The following is a 23,183-nucleotide window of genomic DNA, read 5'->3' on the forward strand; positions in this document are numbered from 1 at the left end:
CAATAGGGGATAGGACAGCTCCCGCATGGTACCACTCAGCCTGCATTGTAGCAAGCAACGGTGTACCCACCGCTGGTGCCGGACTGTGAGATGGTTCCAACTGGAGAACGCTGATTCTGCATGCTGCAGGCAGCTGAATATCTTAAATCTGACCCTCACCCACTGGCCATTGTCACGCAGCATAGCTGGAGCCCTGCCAATTCACTGCAGGCTCCAGTCCCTGTAGAACGGCTGAGAGTGCTTTCTATTGTATATAATTTAGTAAATCATGTGTGTTATATATATTATATACACACAAACACACCATATTTGTTTTCCCTTTTTTTGAGGGGCGGGATTGGTCACCAAACACCAACTTGCCTCCAGGCAACTGGGATGAACTTACACTCCTGTCTTTAGTTAGCAACAACAAAAACATGTAACATTGTCCACAGGGAAAGTGCCTGGAGAAGGAGCCGGGGTGAAGCTAGAGCTTGGGAATGAGATTCATTATTGATTGCACTACTCCTCTATATGATGAAATTCATCGCCACATCAACGGTGGCAGAAGTTAGCTCACAGTAGAATTTGTACATATCGCGATACTCTGCTCCAAAATCATAACATTATAGTGGTTCAGGGGATCTATGTTACTACTAATTCAGACATGATCGTAGCTGTGCAAAATGTTGCACGACTACGATCAGTTACTCAGACATGCGGGGGGACCGCATGTCTGGCCCTCTCCCCCTCCCTTGCACAAGTACAAAAGCACCGCACGGCGGCGAAGCTTTTGTACTTGACGAGTAGCTCCCTACCTGCGCAGCTCTTGGAGCTACTCGTCGCTGTCTGGGTCGTAGCGGCTGCGTGTAACATCATGCAGCCGCCACGGCCCGTCCCCTGCGCAGTCTGGGCATGCCTGTGTTGCCCAGATTGCACCCCTAAAATGGCGGCCAAATGATGCCAGCCCGCCCCCTCCCGCCTTTGCCTGTCAATCAGGCAGAGGCGATCGCTGGGCTGAGATGGCCATCGGCTGTCACACAGCAGTGATCAGGTCTGAGTTATGCGCCATAGTACCTGTTTACAGTGCTGGATTAAAGCCTATGGAGGCCCCTGGGCAGTCGAAATCTCAGGTCCCCACTTGCAACTCATCTCCTAATAAGTTTTTGTTTTTTCATTTTACCAACCAACAATCTATGATCTGTAGACTGTAATGTAAATCTGATGTCTATAGTTTATTATTAACAGCTTTTTATATAGCACACACATATTCTGCAGTGCCTTACAGAGAGAATATTTGGCCATCAGTCCCTGCCTCAGTGGAGCTTACAATCTATATACCCTATCACATGTACACAGAGACGCATTCATACTAGGGTTCATTTTGTTGGGATCCAATTAATCTACCAGTATATTTTTGGATTGCGGGAGGAAACCGGAGTACCCGGAGGAAACCCACGCAAGTACGGGGAGAATATACAAACTCCACACAGTTAGGTCCATGGTGGGAATTGAACCCATGACCTCAGTACGGTGAGGCAGTAATGCTAACCATTACACCATCCGTGCCCAGCCTAGTACAATCAGTTACTTTAAGTTGTAATTGGGTACATTACATTAATACAGTATTTTCTTTATAGTCTTTAATGTAAAGTTTTCATTTCTTTCAGTTGATTAATTGTTTCTACCTTTTGGAAGCAATTTGAGAAAACTTGATTGTAATTTTCTTTCAAGACCAAATTAACATTATTTTTATCCGTTGTCACGGGGCCTCTAAAAGGTGCGGGGCCCATAGGATGGTGCCTACTCTGCCTATTTGGTAATCCAGCACTGCCTGTTTACCTGCAATGTCTGTCCTATCCCTTCCATTTAGAATAAATATAGAATCAGCTGGATAATATCTGACCATTCAGTAATGTGTGGATCAATTATGGCGTATCACTTTAGAGTTAGGCTGGATTTTTATTGGGCCACATACACTGCAGTATTTTTTGTATTATTCTTCTTGCCCCCATACTACACAGCACTTTACAGAGAATGTTTAACCACACACATCAATCAATGGGCCTAAGTCAGACCTAGTGGCTGCAGTGGCAGCGCACGCAGGTTGAAGCCATGTGCTGTGTGCGCATGCGCGGCAGCCACACTGTGCGTGCGAACACAGTGATATACGACGGCATCTCAGTTGTGCGTTTGCCTCTGCCTGATTGACAGGCAGAGGCGGTCGTGGGGCATGTTGGCGGCGTTGCGGCTGCATCATTTTCGTGGAGCGGCCCAGACAATGTATGTGTGTCCGGACTATTTGCGGGGCAGGCCGCGGTGGCTGCGTGACGTCCCCCCGCATGTCAAAGATTTTGATCGTAGATGTGCGTTTTTTCCACACATCCACAATCAGGTCTGGATTAGGACCAATACTGGCCCAGTTGCCCGAAATAGTAACAGCACAGTATGAGTGGCCAGCCTAGTACAATCCGAAACATGTGTCTTTTACTTTAAACAGAACTATTGTAATTGCTTAAATATTATTCTCATTAGTGTGTCCACTCACCAAATAAGAGTATAAGATGTTTCATTATTGTAAGAATCCGCGTAATTCATTTCATCCACTGTCATATTTATTCTAAAATATGGGATAATGTCTAGCCAGAGTGATTTTTCTTGACGTAATAAAGTATATTTTAATGACTATGTTTGTAGTATAAATCTATTTGATCCAATTTACACAAGCACGTCTAACTGCCGTATCATGAAATTCAATCCTGACATTTACTTAACTATAAATAAACCATGTGACATTTATTTATCACAAGCAGGTTGATATAATATTGCTGTTTCACAGTAAATTGCGATTAAATGAAAAATTAATTTTCCAGTAATTCTGTGTAATGTGTAATGCTTAACAGCTTTTTTATATGAATTATGTAGAAAAAGTATGTCATTATACATGACAATACAGTATAGATTGAAAATTCTTGGACAATAAAATATAATTTACAGCTATATGGTATGTGCACATGTATGTAATGTCAATGTGGCAGAGACAGCACCTCTTGGCATTATTTGATCAAAAAAAGATACTGATATTAAAATAGTAACCCATTAATGATATGCTAATAAAGGGAAATCTAGGATGGGTAGGAAAGATGCCTAGATTGCTAGGTATAAGAATGGTTTGGTGCAAGACAAGACCTACAGTCATTTTTTATCTCTTACATGTTTTTAAGTGGGGATGTGCATGCTTATTATGAGCAGCAAATTGTCTACACATGTAATTGAAAAAGCGAGGGCAGAGCTACATGTTAGAGAACAGTCATGATTTGAGTAGGAAAGCAGGAAGACATATTTGTATAGTCATATAAGTCCATGACCATGACTAGAATCGCACAGATCAGAATATAATCATTAAATAGCTCGAAGATGCAGCAGTTTCAAAATAACTGCTGCAAAATATTAAGTAATTTTTCATTATTAATAAAGCTCGATCACGACAAGTGTCCCCACATGGGCATTCAGATAAGCGGCCAACACATGGACCAGCCAGAATGTGTCTACTACATTTCGATTTTACTGATATTTGATATCAAAGAGACTCACAAACTTCCCATTTGCACCCACCCAGATACTTCATGCTCTGATAAATACTTAGGGGGACATTTACTAAGCAGCGATAAGAGCGGAGAAGTGAGCCAGTGGAGAAAATCCCCCTTCAACCAATCAGCAGCTCTGTATCATTTTATAGTATGCAAATTATAGATATTACTTCAGTGCTGATTGGTTGCCATGGGCAACTTCTCCACTGGCTCACTTCTCCGCTCTTATCACTGCTTAGTAAATGTCCCCCTATGTCCTTACAGTTAACTATGTAGATTATTTTTGTCAATAACATGAAGCTGCTTCCTCTCACTGCCATTGCACTGCAGTCTCAGTTGCTGTAATGCTTGCAACCAGCATGAAACAGGCTCAGATGACACATGTGATCATTCATTTTCGGTTTACATTACACTATGTGATTGTGGAAGCAAAATAGAGCCGGGAGCCTACAGGGATTAGGGACACCAATGCTTCCCTCTCGATCATGCACCCAGGGCGACGCACCGGTCACAACGATTTAGATACGGCCCTGGTGTTAGGTGACTACTGTGTAACTGAGGGGATAGCAGTTCCAGAGGTCATCTGTCACATATCACCATAACCTCTCATAGAGGCCTTTCAAGTTATTCTGAAATTCTATGATATATATATATATTCACTATATTCACGTTTGAAGTAATGTTTGAACCCCATCTGCCACCAGAGACATGTATTGTATATCAAAACTGTCTTCTTCCCAAAACTTACACAAATTAATATTAGACAGAGAGGGGGGGAGGTGCTTTCCCCCCCCTGGTGTCCCCCCAGCACACTAAAAAATTACCTGTAACCATACCTGAACCTATCTGGTAATAGAAATTCAGAGAATTGGTCACACATGTTTGCAAAGACATGTTTAGCTGCTGAGCCACTGGGGGGGGGGGGGGGAGTTACCAGGGGGGAAATGCACCCCACCCCCTCTCTGTCTGCTGTTTGTCTGTGACCCTTCCCCATTTCTAGCACCTGATATATAATTATCTCCAGGAATGATTGAGCAACTGCCACTGTTTGTCTGCATGTGTGAGAAAGGCATTGAATGGGAGCAGTATTTGGAAGGCATGCTGTTCCTTATAGTGCTAATGGGAGATCCTGGGGGTGGCTCCCGGGTAAGTTAGCTCTCTGTCTGGATGTGTTTTAGTAATAGCCTTTATCATGAGGCCTTACTGTAGACAAATCACATGGCCCTATGTGGGCACTGCTATTATGTAGTCTTAGGACTGCTGATATCAGAGAAGCCGTGAAGTGGCTCAGCAGCAAAACATATCTTTGCAAACATGTGTGACCAATTCTCAGAATTTCTATTACTAGATAGGTTCAGGTATGGTTACAGGTAATTTTTAGTGTGTTGGGGGGATACCAGGGGGGAAAAGCACCCCCCCTCTCTGTCTGCTGTTTGTCTGTGACCCCTCCCCCTTTCTAGCACCTGATATATAATTATTTTCAGGAATGATTGAGCAACTGCCACTGTTTGTCTGCATGTATAAGAAAGGCATTGAATGGGAGCAGTATTTGGAAGGAATGCTGTTCCTTGTAGTGCTAGTGGGAGATCCTGGGGGTTGCTCCCAGGTAAGTTAGCTCTCTGTCTGGATGTGTTTTAGTAATAGCCTTTATCATGAGGCCTTACTGTAGACAAATCACATGGCCCTGTGTGGGCACTGCTATTATGTAGTGTTAGGACTGCTGATATCAGAGAAGCCGTGAAGTGGCTCAGCAGCTAAACATGTCTTTGCAAACATGTGTGACCAATTTTCTGAATTTCTATTACCAGACAGGTTCAGGTATGGTTACAGGTAATTTTTAGTGTGTTGGGGGGATACCAGGGGGGAAGCACCCCCCCCCTGTCTGCTGTTTGTCTGTGACCCCTCCCCCTTTCTGGCACCTGATATATAATTATCTCCAAGAATGATTGAGCAACTGCCACTGTTTGTCCACAAATTAATATTACGCAGTAAATATACTTTTGAAATGTGCTTTTCCCCAAGCACAACTTCAAGCTTCTAATGCATGTGGCAGGTTACGTATGCACAGAAGTGACCCAGACTGGCCAGCAAAGCATTAAGGGGTCTATTTATTAATGAAGTCGTTAAATTCCTGAAAACGAACATTCTATATTGCCACTTGTAATGTTTTAAGTTTGTTATTTATCAGTCCAGGGCTCTAGTTGGGCCTCAGCGAAAACCCTCCTAATCAGTGGTTTTCTCTAAGTCAAATGCCATGCCAACGCTGCTGCCAAAGATTTCCTTCAGTATGTGCATATGCGGGCACCGGCCGCACTAGTGTAAGCATCGGCTATCGGAGAAGAAGCCAAGGAATCCATCTTTAAAAACAAATACAAAATTATATTGTTTCTGTGCAGGGTAATACTGGCCGCTTTATTTTTACATTGCACTTTAGATTTCGGTTTGAACACACCTCACCCAAATCTAACTCTCTCTGCACGTCACATCTGCCCCACCTGCAGTGCAGCATGGATTTGCCCATTAGTGTGCTTTTTTTGTTTGCTAACAAACCTGATTAAGGTCATAAATCATTTTTAAACTGTTGTTGCTGGAGTGTGGTGTCAAAGTCAAAAAATAATGCAGTACACACATCATGTACAAACTACACACAGATGGCCTCCATGCGCTAACTTGCTCTGCTGTGCGTGCGCATATTCGCAATTTGCGTATGGTCGCTCCCGTGGTCCTGCGCATTAGTGCGTGGTATGAGTATTTACGGTAGAGTTTGTGAACGCATGGAAGGCTATCAAAATACTTACATATTTAATCCAAATAGTGCACAATGTACACATAGTCTCCTTGCACCACATCAGAAATTAACATCAGTTTAAATGGTAACAGAACAAAGGGATTTACCTTTACAGGATAGGAGGGGACAGAACAAGGTTACAAGGTGGTGTTTGGTATCCAGCTGTAGGGTATTTTAAGGGAAACATTCCGGTGTTGGTTTGAGGAAGATCACATGTTCCTGCGGATAGTTATGTGCAGGAGCAGAATATAGATATAAACTGTATTTACTGTACATTATGTATGCGGCAGGAATCCAGAGAAGACCACCCACAAGAGCAGTGAAAATAGACATCGCCCACCTATTCAAATAGACCTATAACCTATCCTGTACTGTAAATGTGCATTCCTGTGTCCAATGGACAAAAAGATTACAGTATCTATTGTATTGCTTTTTGGAAGAAGTGTATAAAGAGAGCTGCTGCAGGCCTGGTCTGACACAAGACTCACAACGTTATCTATTAGATTACGGAGGACCGGACCGGGAAGCGCACGCGAATATACTCACGTATGTACCATTGACTGTAGCCATTATTCTGTTATATTGTCTTATATTGTATTGTATATATTGTAACCCCCTTTCAGCAATATTACGCTGTGGTGTCGGAACCCAGTGATTTAACTACAAATCGGTGTTGTGTCTTCCTTTCCCAGCTAAGGTTTAAAAGTGTATTAGTAATGCATTGCATTGCTGGATAAGGTTTAAAGCGTATTCATTGGGTGTGTCCATTGTACCGTCAGCGCGGTGTTTGTACACAGAGTCCGTACATCGTACGGGACTCTGTACGCTAATAGCGTAAAAAGTACGTAGTGTGTACCAAGTATAGCGGCCGCAGTTGCTAAAGGTTTAAAGTGTGTTTAGAGTGTATAGAAGGTATAGCTTTTCATTCCAGCATATAAAACGGCATTGTCAGTGGGATGGAGTCTGAGCACCTGGAATAAACCCATGCTAACACAGGGAGAACATATAAACTCCATATAAATAGGGCCATGGTCAGAAATGAACTCATTGCCTCTGTGATGTGAGACAGCAATGCTAGCCACTATACAATTTACCCTTTCCCCCCTTGCACTGCACTTATGGTTCAGGAGAGTAAGTCAATGGAGAACACAAAGGTGATGCAATGTAAATGCTTCCGACCACATGAAGAAATGCTAGTGGATATGGAGTCTCTAGAACTAATGGATGTTATTCCTACTGTATAACTGTACAAGGTCAATGGAGTTAAAAAATAGCATGACTGTGTAATATTTTATTGTATGGCCATCCAAATGATTGGGTGCTGCGGTATCTGGGGTGTATGTCTTAAATGATTATTCACACATACCATTATGCACACATACATGCACAATACATCAGACAGCTCCCATTATCAGCATACAATCCAATCTTAACCAGCAGTGCCTATCACATAACCAGCATCTTACATTGGTGCTCCTCACTTTACATCTTTCAGTGCTCAACACCATATTCCAGCAATGCCCATGCAATATAACAAAAGCATATGACTAATTTCACCCAGCAGTGGACAACACATAATGCCAAGCCTATTATACCAAGTGGTGCCTAACAATTTAATCCTAGCCAAGCCCAACTTAATGTGCTCAGCAGTGCCCAACACACACTAAACCAATGTTGCTTCTAAGTTTGGGCACTCTTATAGGCCCTACGCACTGGGCAATATTACTGAAAGATATGAACGATCTCGTTCATTAATGAACGAGATACCATTCATATCTTTCAGTGTGGAGGCACCAGGTATGAACGATGCGTGGCCCCGCGCTCGTTCCTTGTTGGTGCCCCGTTGCTTGTGCATACAGGCCAATATGGACGATCTCGTCCATATTTGCCTACACTGCAATGGAGCCGGGTGACGGGGGAGTGAAGAAACTTCAGTCTCCCCGTCACTGCCTCCCCGCCGCGTGGGCCATATCTGCCATCAAGCAGCTCGGCGGCGGATCACATAGTGTGTAGGGCCCTTTACAGTGCCATAACTATAACAAGCTTGTTCTGCTGTGGCAGGTACACATGCTTCATAAGGAACTCCAGCACCCCATGAGAAGAGATCACTTATAATTGGCTGCTGAGGGACTCCTAGTCCCCAATGTAGGGTTGGGTTGGGTACAGGATGGCAGTTGGGATCCCGGCAGCTGTATTCTGACCGCCGGGATCCCGTCCGCCAGGATCCTGACTACATCTCATACAAAGGATAGGGTTGTGCATCCTAAAATGGACATGTTAAATATACTTAGCGATTCAGCTCTGTTTAAAACAAACAAGCAAAGAAGTAAAACAAACAAGTAAGCAAAGAAAAACAAACAAGTAAGCAAAGAAGTAAAACAAACAAAGAAGTAAAACAAACAAGTAAAACAAAGAAGTAAAACAAACAAGTAAGCAAAAAAGTAAAACAAACAAGTACTGTAAGCAAAGTAGTAAAACAAACAAGTAGGCAAACAAGCAAAACAATCAAACTCTGTTAACGTCACTCTTATTTAATTTATATTACCTGGATAGTTTTACACTTGTTTTCTGCAACCATTTTCCACTGCAGCTTATTGTCAGCATTAATGTCTCCTCTTACTTCTATAGCACAAGTTCCCAACTTCAGCACAATTTCAACGTTGTAATTTATCTGTTTGCCAACACTGATTGACAGCTTACTTTCTTCATTAATTTCTTTCAACATGGGCAGGTTATGCCTGAATACAAATTCAACTTTTATTTTTGGCTGGCACTCAGTTCTCATTTGAAGCTCAGACGTGTTGCCATCTAACGTAAGGGCACAGAGCAGCTGGGCTTCACAGCCATTAATTACAGCAGAACCATTTATCCGAGTCTGAGATGGAACATTCAGATCCTGTCAAAGCAAATAAAGAAAAGAAAAACATATTAATCTTTTGTGGTTTCCATCAGTCATAAAAATAAATGACCATGGTGCTAAATTAATTGAAACTAACTATGCAGGAAAAACAATCTGTCTGGCTATATTGAGATTTGTGTTTTGCCTCCTCTCATTCAGTTTTAGAAACTGATCATCCAAATGGATGATATCATGTAAGTGGGAGTGACCTATCTGACAAATGAAGGATCACAGTATCATTAATATTCTAGATAAATGTTCAGAACTATCAAAGCCAATTAAAGCTTTAAACTATCCTTGCTATAGGCAGCAGTAGTTACTGTAATGGGATATTTTAAGTATAGCATCTTCTAACATGAAAAACTTAGTACTCACTCCCTGGGTATACCCACACTGAACTATGGAAACTGTCAGGGGCTTCGTGGTACCACAATGCCCTGATCACATTTAGGGCCTGATTCAGATTTAGAAGCAAATAATTTAAAAGGACGGCTTGAGGACACGATTTCAGCCACACCACCCATTCTGCCCGCCTGGCTGCCCCCCGCCACTGAACACTCCCAGAGACCAGGAGAGCCAAGTCGGCAAGCATGTTTATATTACTCTGAAATTAACAATTAGTCTACAACACACCTCTTTCCAACTATAAGTCTCTCTGAACATTTTATATCTGCCTCACGGGCAGTGCAACATGGTCAAGGTGCAAATTGCTCCTTTTTTTGATTTGCCCCAACTTTGAATCAGGCCAAAGTGTATAGTGTTTGCTACATTACTGGATGAGGTTGGACCACTCTCTTCTAAATGTGCTGGAGGATACTTTGCAGCAGTAGTAGGGGGCAAATACATTTAATTTTCGGTTAATAAATATTTGATCATTGCGCATTCTAATTCTAAGGTGGTGTTGAGTACAGATTGCAAAAGAACATAGCTTCATGCAGTGGTAAATATTGCCTATGCATTAGATTGGAGATTTACCCAAGAATAAATAGATCTATAATTCTATATACTGTATCAAGAATTATACAAACACTATTTTTAATTTTAAATAACAGAACAAAATGTTTTATTTAAGTTGCTCTGTATAGACTGGGTAACAAACAGAAGAAGGAGAAATAATTTAAGATCACCATAATTTTTCGACAGAAGCCAATTAACCTGCAAGTATGTTTTTGAATTGTGGGGAGAAACTGCAGTACCTGGAGGAACCCAAGCAAATACTTAGAGAACATACAAATCTACCACCAATAGGGCATTGATGGGAATCCAAACAAAGACAGCAGTGCTGTAAAGCAGCAAGCAAACCATTGCGACTATTGGGATGAAGCTACTAATCTACCGGAAAGCTGTTTCAGAATTTTGACATCTTATTATTTAGTGCATATACAGTATGTAATATATCACAGAGGTTTACAATAGAGAATATATACATAGAGAAACCTAAGAACATTTTTAGACTATGGCTTGCTCTGATTATGTTGGAGAGATGTTACACAAACTCCTAAGACAATGTTACCTTTAGCAATTTACAATCTGTTTCCGATTGTAGCGTCCATTCTGTTTTATTACTGGGTTTGATGACTGCCTCTGCATTAACTCTGCAGTGCCCAGAATGAAATGAAACCAGACCACCAACAGAGGATCCCGTCAATGCAGAGAACACAATATGATTTGTAGGTGGCAGTCCAAGGGTTGTTAGGTAGGACACAGAGTGGTTCAGCGTCCCCTCCATGGTGTATGGATCACATGTGGTTTTCAGCTGCAACTTGACTTCTCTCCCTTTATTGTCGACTCTCATAGAGAAGCCAATATCACAATGATGTCTCTGCAAAGAGCCATTCATAGTCAAGTTCTTTGGAAACTGTAACTTCTGAAAAGGAAGGAAGAAACTTAAGTACGTACTCAAGTATGCTGCGAGATCAAGCAGTTTGTCTGCCTCTGATCACATTTTAACTCTTTGAGGTCTTTCATAAATGTAATCAGTTTAATGCATTTTGAATGTTTATAGACTAGTGACTCTATTACCTCGAGCAGGCTGCATGTGTTCAGTACTGAGCTAGTCCAGTTTAGCGTGGATGCAGCGCTTCCATTGCTTTCCATCCTTGCTTCACAACTGGCTTTGAAGACACATTTCCCGGCTGTTATGTCCAGCAGTGCCGCATTTTTCCCCTGTCTAATTGCAGTAATCCTTATCTTGTTGTCCTTGGCCATCCCCAGGTTTTGTAGCTCAGGTAATGCATGTTTGAACCCTATCTCAATAGAGTTGTGTAAGCCCCATTCAGTGTTTATATTTAGGCGGACAAATGCATCGCCCGAGGAGGCTAAGCCAAATACATTGGTCTTGTAGCCAGTAGTCAGAAGAGACCCATTAAATATAGCTTTGACTGGACCTGAAAGCTGAAAAACATTTGGTGTTATTATATTGATTTACTGATCAAAGTTGCTCTATGACTTTCTATACATCTGGGGAGAGATTCAATTAGGTGCAGTAACCATCAGATTGGATCCTGGCAGCTTCTGCACAATTGCTGCGGAAGGCAGATTCTACTCACAGCCTATGGAGTGCAAACAGAATCTGCCTACTTTATTTCGTGAAAAAATGCCAAACAGCCGACAGCAGTTAATTGAACCTGCCCATTAAATTTGATAGTGCAACTTCTCCTTTTGGAAATACAGCAAGAGCATGCAAACAGGATGAGCTGTAGGCCAGATAGACTCATGATACAAATAATCCAACTACTGCAGAGTGAGGTCTCAGTTTATTGTTAAAAGAAGATCATCAGACCATGTGATGTTCAATTTATTGCTTACAAAAATACATGGCATAATAATCTGCTCTGCAGATGTCGAACCTCCTTCAACCATTTAATTTACATATTGGGTGGAGTCTAGGGGCATATTTATCATAGGGCTAAAAGTCATATGGCTGGGAATAATGGGTGTTAACCCTTAATGCTCTGGGCCAGTATCATAGAGTCAACTGTCCTCCTGTATTTTATTGTTAATTTGCAGCGAAAAGTGATTATTAAATTGCTGTGATATGTGGTGATAACAAACCAGTCTTGCTAATATTTTTTTGGGCTAAAGATAAGTATATTTCTCTAACGTCCTAGTGGATGCTGGGGACTCCGTCAGGACCATGGGATTAGCGGCTCCGCAGGAGACAGGGCACAAAAATAAAGCTTTAGGATCAGGTGGTGTGCACTGGCTCCTCCCCCTATGACCCTCCTCCAAGCCTCAGTTAGGTTTTTGTGCCCGTCCGAGCAGGGTGCAATCTAGGTGGCTCTCCTAAAGAGCTGCTTAGAAAAAGTTTTTAGGTTTTTTATTTTCAGTGAGTCCTGCTGGCAACAGGCTCACTGCATCGAGGGACTTAGGGGAGAGAAGTCAACTCACCTGCGTGCAGGATGGATTGGCTTCTTAGGCTACTGGACACCATTAGCTCCAGAGGGATCGAACACAGGCCCAGCCATGGAGTCCGGTCCCGGAGCCGCGCCGCCGACCCCCCTTGCAGATGCCGAAGATGGAAGAGGTCCAGAAGCAGGCGGCAGAAGACTTTTCAGTCTTCCTGAGGTAGTGCACAGCACTGCAGCTGTGCGCCATTGTTGTCAGCACACTTCACACAGCGGTCACGGAGGGTGCAGGGCGCTGGGGGGGCGCCCTGGGCAGCAATGTATAATACCTTTTTATGGCTAAAAAATACATCACATATAGCCCTTGAGGCTATATGGATGTATTTAACCCCTGCCAGATCTCACAAACTCCGGAGAAGAGCCCGCCGAAATAGGGGGCGGGGCTTATTCTCCTCAGCACACAGCGACATTTTCCTGCTCAGCTCCGCTGTGAGGAAGGCTCCCAGGACTCTCCCCTGCACTGCACTACAGAAACAGGGTAAAACAGAGAGGGGGGGGCACTTTTTTTGGCGATATTACTATATTTAAGCTGCTATAAGGATACAACACTTATATAGGGTTGTTCCCATATATATTATAGCGCTTGGGTGTGTGCTGGCAAACTCTCCCTCTGTCTCCCCAAAGGGCTAGTGGGGTCCTGTCTTCAATAGAGCATTCCCTGTGTGTCTGCTGTGTGTCGGTACGTGTGTGTCGACATGTATGAGGACGATGTTGGTGTGGAGGCAGAGCAATTGCCGGTAATGGTGATGTCACCCCCCAGGGAGTCGACACCGGAATGGATGGCTTTGTTTATGGAATTACGTGATAATGTCAGCACATTACAAAAATCAGTTGACGACATGAGACGGCCGGAAAACCAGTTAGTACCTGCCCAGGCGTCTCAGACACCGTCAGGGGCTGTAAAACGCCCTTTACCTCAGTCGGTCGACACAGACCCAGACACGGACACTGAATCTAGTGTCGACGGTGAAGAAACAAACGTATTTTCCAGTAGGGCCACACGTTATATGATCACGGCAATGAAGGAGGCTTTGCATATCTCTGATACTACAAGTACCACAAAAAGGGGTATTATGTGGGGGGTGAAAAAACTACCTGTAGTTTTTCCTGAATCAGAGGAATTGAATGATGTATGTGATGAAGCGTGGGTTAACCCAGATAGAAAAGTGCTAATTTCAAAAAAGTTATTGGCATTATACCCTTTCCCGCCAGAGGTTAGGGCGCGCTGGGAAACACCCCCTAAGGTGGATAAGGCGCTCACACGCTTATCAAAACAAGTGGCGTTACCGTCTCCTGATACGGCCGCCCTCAAGGATCCAGCTGATAGGAGGCTGGAAACTACCCTAAAAAGTATATACACACATACTGGTGTTATACTGCGACCAGCCATCGCCTCAGCCTGGATGTGCAGTGCTGGGGTGGTCTGGTCGGATTCCCTGACTGAAAATATTGATACCCTGGATAGGGACAGTATTTTACAGACTTTAGAGCAATTAAAGGATGCTTTTCTTTATATGCGAGATGCTCAGAGGGATATTTGCACTCTGGCATCGAGAGTAAGTGCGATGTCCATATCTGCCAGAAGAAGTTTATGGACACGACAGTGGTCAGGTGATGCGGATTCCAAACGGCATATGGAAGTATTGCCGTATAAAGGGGAGGAATTATTTGGCGTCGGTCTATCGGATTTGGTGGCCACGGCAACTGCCGGGAAATCCACCTTTTTACCTCAGACCCCCTCCCAACAGAAAAAGACACCGTCTTTTCAGCCGCAGTCCTTTCGGTCCTATAAGAAGCGGGCAAAAGGACAGTCATATCTGCCCCGAGGCAGAGGAAAGGGTAAGAGAGGGCAGCAAGCAGCTCCTTCCCAGGAACAGAAGCCCTCCGCGGGTTCTGCAAAGCCCTCAGCATGACGCTGGGGCTTTACAAGCGGACTCAGGAACGGTGGGGGGTCGACTCAAGAATTTCAGCGCGCAGTGGGCTTGCTCACAGGTGGACCCCTGGATCCTGCAGGTAGTATCTCAGGGTTACAGGTTGGAATTCGAGAAGTCTCCCCCTCGCCGGTTCCTAAAGTCTGCTTTGCCAACGTCTCCCTCAGACAGGGCGACGGTATTGGAAGCCATTCACAAGCTGTTTTCTCAGCAGGTGATAGTCAAGGTACCCCTCCTACAACAGGAAAAGGGGTATTACTCCACGCTATTTGTGGTACCGAAGCCGGACGGCTCGGTAAGACCTATTCTAAATCTGAAATCTTTGAACCTGTACATACAAAAATTCAAGTTCAAGATGGAATCACTCAGAGCAGTGATAGCGAATCTGGAAGAAGGGGACTTTATGGTGTCCCTGGACATAAAAGATGCTTACCTGCATGTCCCAATTTGCCCTTCACATCAAGGGTACCTCAGGTTCGTGGTGCAAAACTGTCATTATCAGTTTCAGACGCTGCCGTTTGGATTGTCCACGGCACCTCGGGTCTTTACCAAGGTAATGGCCGAAATGATGATTCTTCTGCGAAGAAGAGGCGTATTAATTATCCCTTACTTGGACGATCTCCTGATAAGGGCAAGGTCCAGAGAACAGCTGGAGGACGGAGTAGCACTAACCCAAGTAGTGCTGCAACAACACGGGTGGATTCTGAATTTTCCAAAATCTCAGTTGACCCCGACAACACGTCTGCTGTTCCTGGGAATGATTCTGGACACGGTTCAGAAAAAGGTGTTTCTTCCGGAGGAGAAAGCCAAGGAGTTATCCGAACTTGTCAGGAACCTCCTAAAACCAGGAAAAGTGTCTGTGCATCAATGCACAAGAGTCCTGGGAAAGATGGTGGCTTCTTACGAAGCAATCCCATTCGGCAGATTCCACGCACGAACTTTTCAGTGGGATCTGCTGGACAAATGGTCCGGATCGCATCTGCAGATGCATCAGCGGATAACCTTATCGCCACGGACAAGGGTGTCTCTTCTGTGGTGGTTGCAGAGTGCTCATCTGTTAGAAGGCCGCAGATTCGGCATACAGGACTGGGTCCTGGTGACCACGGATGCCAGTCTGAGAGGCTGGGGAGCGGTCACACAGGGAAGAAACTTCCAGGGAGTATGGTCAAGCCTGGAGATGTCTCTTCACATAAATATACTGGAGCTAAGAGCGATTTACAATGCTCTAAGCCTGGCAAAACCCCTGCTTCAGGGTCAGCCGGTGTTGATCCAGTCGGACAACATCACGGCAGTCGCCCACGTAAACAGACAGGGCGGCACAAGAAGCAGGAGAGCAATGGCAGAAGCTGCAAGGATTCTTCGCTGGGCGGAAGATCATGTGATAGCACTGTCAGCAGTGTTCATTCCGGGAGTGGACAACTGGGAAGCAGACTTCCTCAGCAGACACGATCTACACCCGGGAGAGTGGGGACTTCATCCAGAAGTCTTCCACATGATTGTGAACCGTTGGGAAAAACCAAAGGTGGATATGATGGCGTCTCGCCTCAACAAAAAACTGGACAGGTATTGCGCCAGGTCAAGAGACCCTCAGGCAATAGCTGTGGACGCTCTGGTAACACCGTGGGTGTTCCAGTCAGTGTATGTGTTTCCTCCTCTGCCTCTCATACCCAAAGTACTGAGAATCATACGGCAAAGGGGAGTAAGAACGATACTCGTGGCTCCGGATTGGCCAAGAAGAACTTGGTACCCGGAACTTCAGGAGATGCTCACGGAAAATCCGTGGCCTCTACCTCTAAGACGGGACCTGATTCAGCAGGGACCGTGTCTATTCCAAGACTTACCGCGGCTGCGTTTGACGGCGTGGCGGTTGAACGCCGAATTGTAAGGGAAAAAGGCATTCCAGAAGAGGTCATTCCTACACTGGTTAAAGCCAGGAAGGAGGTGACTGCACAACATTATCACCGCATTTGGAGAAAATATGTTGCGTGGTGTGAGGCCAGGAAGGCCCCCACGGAGGAATTTCAATTGGGTCGATTCCTACATTTCCTGCAAACAGGATTGTCTATGGGCCTCAAGTTGGGGTCCATTAAGGTTCAAATTTCGGCCCTGTCGATTTTCTTCCAGAAAGAATTGGCTTCAGTTCCTGAAGTCCTGACTTTTGTAAAAGGAGTACTACATATACAGCCCCCGGTTGTGCCCCCAGTGGCTCCGTGGGACCTTAATGTAGTTTTGGATTTTCTCAAATCCCATTGGTTTGAGCCACTCAAATCGGCGGATTTGAAATATCTTACATGGAAAGTAACCATGCTACTGGCCCTGGCTTCAGCCAGGAGAGTGTCAGAATTGGCGGCTTTATCGTATAAAAGCCCATATCTGATTTTCCATTCGGACAGGGCAGAACTGCGGACGCGTCCTCATTTTCTGCCTAAGGTGGTGTCAGCGTTTCACCTGAACCAGCCTATTGTGGTGCCTGCGGCTACTAGCGATTTGGAGGATTCCAAGTTGCTGGACGTTGTCAGGGCATTGAAAATATATATTTCAAGGACGGCTGGAGTCAGAAAATCTGACTCGCTGTTTATACTGTATGCACCCAACAAGCTGGGTGCTCCTGCTTCTAAGCAGATGATTGCTCGTTGGATTTGTAGCACAATTCAACTTGCACATTCTGTGGCAGGCCTGCCACAGCCTAAATCTGTCAAGGCCCATTCCACAAGGAAGGTGGGCTCATCCTGGGCGGCTGCCCGAGGGGTCTCGGCATTACAACTCTGCCGAGCAGCTACGTGGTCGGGGGAGAACACGTTTGTAAAATTCTACAAATTTGATACCCTGGCTAAAGAGGACCTGGAGTTCTTTCATTCGGTGCTGCAGAGTCATCCGCACTCTCCCGCCCGTTTGGGAGCTTTGGTATAATCCCCATGGTCCTGACGGAGTCCCCAGCATCCACTAGGACGTTAGAGAAAATAAGATTTTACTTACCGATAAATCTATTTCTCGTAGTCCGTAGTGGATGCTGGGCGCCCATCCCAAGTGCGGATTGTCTGCAATACTTGTACATAGTTATTGTTACAAAAAAATCGGGTTGTTCTTGTTGTGAGCCGTCTGTTCAGAGGCTCCTACGTTGTCATACTGTTAACTGGGTTCAGATCACAAGTTGTACGGTGTGATTGGTGTGGCTGGTATGAGTCTTACCCGGGATTCAAAATCCTTCCTTATTGTGTACGCTCGTCCGGGCACAGTATCCTAACTGAGGCTTGGAGGAGGGTCATAGGGGGAGGAGCCAGTGCACACCACCTGATCCTAAAGCTTTATTTTTGTGCCCTGTCTCCTGCGGAGCCGCTAATCCCATGGTCCTGACGGAGTCCCCAGCATCCACTACGGACTACGAGAAATAGATTTATCGGTAAGTAAAATCTTATTTTATTTACCACTTTGACCTATCCCACTACTACCCTATAATATAATTATCCTAAGTACAATTTCATTACTTATCTTGCATTATATTGTCAGGTGTTTATTATTATCCTAAATATTATTTGCTATTTCGTTTTGCATATTTTCCTCACATTTTCATAACACTTTAAGATTATTTTGTACTACTGATTTTGCAAGACAGAGAGGGAAGGGTAGTAGTCGTTATGGGTTATGCAATAGACTATTTGAGTTTTGCAGTGGTTTTACACATTTATTATTATTATTATTATTATAAATAATAATAATAATAATAAAATAATAATAACAATAATGTATAAAGTGTTTCTATTTCATGAATGTGGAATAATAGTATTTATAAGAATATAAGCTATGTGATTTAAGATAAAGAAATATCACATTAATTGACCAATATACATAATCCACATTAGGGTATAATACATAAAAATGAACTGTATTCTGTATAATAATAATAATAATAATAATAATAATAATCAACAACAACAACTACAGTACTGAATTACTGGTACGTAGTCTGTAATATGGGGTTTGACTTTTAAAAGTACTTAAACTGTACTTCAGAGACTGATACACTATAAAAGCATGCAATACATGTTCTGAATTGAATATGTGTCTTAAAAAAACAAGAAACAAACACATGTAGTAAGAAAATACATTAATACTGTAAAAAGATGTGTTAAATAAACTTGTACCTCTATGTTCTTCCTTGCTACTTCCCCATAACAATGTCCATAAAACAAATTGGAAGTGAACTCTCCATTACAAATGACCTACGATATATAAGAACAGTATAAGAACATGGCATATTTCTCTGTGACAGCATCTAATTGGATAATAGTGTGTAACATTTCTGCGCTGTTTTATGAAGCGGTTCATTTAATCAATACAGATAAAAGGCAGCATAAGCGTTTGTGAGTTGGAAAGAAAAAAACCAACCAAGGAGTAATAAAGTTTGGAAAAAAACAACAACCAAGGAGTAATAAAGATTGACATTTTTTAAAGTCTTTATTACTGCTTGGTTATCAAGTTGGAGATTTCTTTAGACCTTTTATTTATTTTGAATAAATTAAACCATTTACCTGTATTAATTAAGTGGCTCCTCACTTAACAACCAATTTGTTTAATGACGAGGGCCTAATTCAGACCTGATCACAGCAGCAAAATCTTGTGCAGAAAGAGTTAGATTTGGGTGGGTTATATCGTTACTCTGTAGGGTAAATACTGGCTGCTTTATCTTTACACTGCAATTTAGGTTTCACTTTGATCACACCCCACCCAAATCTAACTCTCTCTGCACATGTTATATCTGCCCCACATGCACTGCACATGGTTTTGCCCATTAGAGAAAAATTTTGCTGCTGCGATCAGGTCTCAATTAGGCCCCTAGTCATAAGAACAGAACTCTGTCGTTATGTGAGGAGTATCTGTAATTATAATAATGGCAGGGTATTACCTCTACCAGCAAAGTTTAAGCATCAGTGCATACCTCAATATAATATGATTCGTTACATTTTATGAGTAAAATAAGTAAAATAACCTGATAATGTGGATTACTAGGCCTTTGCATCTAGTAGTTGTCACTTTTTTTGTACCCAAGAAGTAAATTGCACCTGTGGTTTTTGGAATAACTATGGTACAAATCTGACACATGAAACAAGGATAACATTGACATCCAATTACTGTCATGATTTATTTAAGCATACTTGCCTACATTTGAAAATGCATTAAGGTAGTTTGTGAAAGCAGCACCTATGTGCACTGCGCTGAAGAGAGTGTGTACTGCTCCCTCAGAGGCATGTCATACATATAGACAACTCTGATGTAGCCATTAGTGTGAGAGAGCTGCGGCCATTTTCTAGTAGAACACATCCTTCTTATTTTCTTCTCTCCAGTGTATCCTCCATGGTGGTTGGAGAGTAATGATGTCATCACTATGTTCCACCCACCCAGCCCAGTCTCAGAGAGATTATTAGACACTTCATGAAATCAGGGAGCTCACAACTATTTCGGGGAGTCTCTCTGACATTCATTTATTTAAGCTAAATGTAATTCTATCAAGCAGTGTTTTAGAAGAAAACTGCAAACAGAGAATGGTCTATGAGACAAGACTCAGAACCAATGCTCTTTATGTAAATCATAATTACACAAAAACAGACATTACCATGGTTATTTTTCAGAGAGAACTTTTATTATCGTTACTTAAGTATTTAATGAACAAACACCTAACTCCTGTAAAACTACAGTAATTGTTATCACCTTTCAGGGACTTTCAAAGTTTCAGACTGCTGTGACCTCATTGCTGTGTGACTCTTACATAGTTAGGGAAATGGATTAAACAATGTTAAGTATACACTGCAGCTCTGTTTTCTACATGACCATTTGTTCCATTGCCTTTGTACGGAATGAATAGATGAACAGTGAAATACTTCCCTCTGCAATAACTGATGTGCTAATATGTTTAATGCGCATGACCTCTGCACTGCCTCCCAATCCAACACCCAGAGTGGAGTGCAACAAATGACATTAAACTAAGCAGAACATATGTACTGATTATTGTGGGTATGAAGCCAACCTTTATGCTTGATGGCATGATGTTATTAATTGAGCTGAGGTCATTGTGGAGAATGAGACTAATATCAGAGGCACTTCCAGCAGTTTTCTTTTGAACTTCAACTTTAATGTCTTCGCCTTCAACAGAAATTTTTATTCCAGTTAAAAACTTTGAACTCTGAAATGTGAAAAGAGAAGAATATACATTTTGTTTTGGGTTTTTTGTGATACCAGTTCAAACAAACAAACAAACAAACAAACAAACAAACAACAATTGATTTTACAAAGGAGTATGTACGTCTAATGGGCTTAGGACAAAAATATGAAAAAATATCCAAAATTAATAGTAGGCATGCAATGTAACACCTTCGCTACTATGTTACCCCGTCAACATCATCACTGGGTTTAAATCTCAAGCTTTGAGAACTGTTCCTGCTGGGATAGTCAGCCTAGAGACATTAGTGGAATCATGTAATGATGGAGGTGATTACATCGTAACCACCTCCACAGCACTTTAGAGATCTGCCTCTGACAAACTGCGAAAGCTATAATTTACAAACTGTATTTTGTCTTACAATAAACTCAGGAGGAATAATTTGTTTACACTGTATTGATTGGTAGATATGCAATAACCATGGAGGTGTGTAAGTAGTGGCGCCACGACATCATGATCCTGCCCCCTTCTGTTCAATTACGTAATCTACTGCATTATACAGTGGGGTTGGTTAAGCGGTGAATTGCTTAAATGTGAATCATATCAAACTCCTGGACTGCACTCAGTTAATGGGCAGTATGCTGGAGGCTGGCCCACTATCTTGGGAAAGTGGCATATCTATAATTGGTGGAGGAGTGCTGAGCACACGGGACCCTGAGACAAGGGGTCCCAACTCCGCTCACTTTGCACCTTTTTGGCAACATTGACTTTGTGTTCGCCATTGTAGAAATCACTTGGAAATGGAGCTGCTGCCATTTTTCCGGAGATATGCACAGTAGATATACACACCAGGACAATGGTTTGGCGCTATTTGGCCAGAGACATGCGCATATGCAGCAGACTCTGGCACAGTGCCAGAGTCCTCACTGTGCATGAAGGGGGTACTTGCATGGAGACTGCACACAGGCCACCTCCACTGATAAAATGCCAATGAATATTATTACAAAAGATTTAATGTTTCTGCAATATATTGTCCGCGAAGAAAAAAAAAGTCAATTTACAAAGTGCATAACCTAAGCTATATTTACCTGATGATAGCAAACAGCATTTATCACATATGGGACCCCGTGATAGTTGAGGTTTTCCACATTGTGCTTCATGCTCATTGCTAGCTGGGAGTTTACCGATGTTTTCTCCATTCCAATGGAAACATCAATGCTACTAGACCCCATGCTGAGTGCTATTGCCCAAGTCTTGTTGTTACTTGTGTTGTTAAATGCTGCTTCAAGAGCAGTTTGCATTGGAATTCCTGTAGAACAAAAATACAAGTTACATTATTGTATACATTCCATTATATTTATCAAACTTTCTCAGAGCCTTAAAAGTCTGTTTAACCATTTTATTCTGTGAAAATTATCCCAGCCATTCCGCCACGGATGATTGTGTGCACATTTGTATAATCTGTTATATTTATTTTATGAAGAACAGAAATAGAAGAATAATTTTAGTCTTACAAAGAGTGACTGGAAAATGGGGAAAAGAAAAATCTGAATAAAAGTATAGGCCAGCTGATGTGACAGTAAAATCATATTTCCATTTACTTCTGCATATTACTAATTTAGCTTGAAAACAGACCATGGCAAACATGAATACATGGCATCATAGGTGTGCGCAGGGGGGGTGCCTGGTGCGCACAGGCACCCCCTAATGTCGGGCACCCCAATCTCACATGCCTGATGCAGCAATCGCCGAGCAAGCAGATTACTGTCCCCTCTGCGCTGCACCCTGTCAGGACTGCACTACTGACCGGACGCCTGGGATAATCAAGGGTGCCACTGCCACTGGCTTTCAAATTCCCAGCTCCACCTCCACGTACAAAAACAGTGTGATGTTACGTGAGGAAGACATGTTCAATACTGGCAGGCGGTCAGCAGCAGCATTGACACGTCACTAATTTTTCCAGCAGCAGCAGTAACTAGTCTGCGACTGTCAGTGTCAGTGAGTGACTGCAGCTTGCAGGGGAAAGAGAGGGGGTGCCAGACCAGGCTGAGGAGGAGCACTGTAATTGCAGTGAGTGCCATCAGGGGTGTTTGTTTGGTGCACACCACAACATATGACAATGTATCTGCTTTATTAGGATTGGTACAAGGGTGGATATTTTATATGTGTTGACCATCAATAGATGGTGCTAGACACGCCCAAAAGGCGGTGCTAGACACACCCCTCTGACGGTGCACCCCCTGATCAAATGTGCTGCGCACGCCAGTGCATGGCATGAAAACAGGTTGTACTGGCCCACAGGTTTACAGGGGAAATCCCAAATGGACCCCATTGCCTGAGGGCCCCTTCCCCTCCTCTAGGGGTCAGGTTTCAGACCATGTACTAAAATTATTCACTGTTACTAACATGGTAGAGCAGGACCATGGATGACCTTG

The 23,183-nt window shown here is 43.1% G+C and overlaps 1 protein-coding gene and 1 long non-coding RNA gene across 2 annotated transcripts in view; one reads left to right on the plus strand and one right to left on the minus strand.

Moving 5' to 3' along the window:
• The window catches only part of LOC134945174 (uncharacterized), a 532,944-nt gene that overhangs the window by 362,420 nt on the left and 147,341 nt on the right, over positions 1 to 23,183 (minus strand). The window contains exons 26-31 of the mRNA XM_063934300.1: positions 21,837 to 22,057; positions 20,617 to 20,772; positions 18,737 to 18,814; positions 11,279 to 11,650; positions 10,770 to 11,123; positions 8,903 to 9,253 (exon numbers count right to left, since the gene is read on the minus strand). Of these exons, the coding sequence (XP_063790370.1) occupies positions 8,903 to 9,253; positions 10,770 to 11,123; positions 11,279 to 11,650; positions 18,737 to 18,814; positions 20,617 to 20,772; positions 21,837 to 22,057 (1,532 nt within the window). The remainder of the gene's footprint in view (positions 1 to 8,902; positions 9,254 to 10,769; positions 11,124 to 11,278; positions 11,651 to 18,736; positions 18,815 to 20,616; positions 20,773 to 21,836; positions 22,058 to 23,183) is intronic.
• LOC134945175 (uncharacterized) overlaps positions 1 to 23,183 on the plus strand; it is a 115,829-nt gene that overhangs the window by 55,719 nt on the left and 36,927 nt on the right. The window lies entirely within an intron of this gene.

The sequence above is a fragment of the Pseudophryne corroboree genome, chromosome 7, assembly GCF_028390025.1.
Source record: "Pseudophryne corroboree isolate aPseCor3 chromosome 7, aPseCor3.hap2, whole genome shotgun sequence".
Taxonomy (NCBI): Eukaryota; Metazoa; Chordata; class Amphibia; order Anura; family Myobatrachidae; genus Pseudophryne; species Pseudophryne corroboree.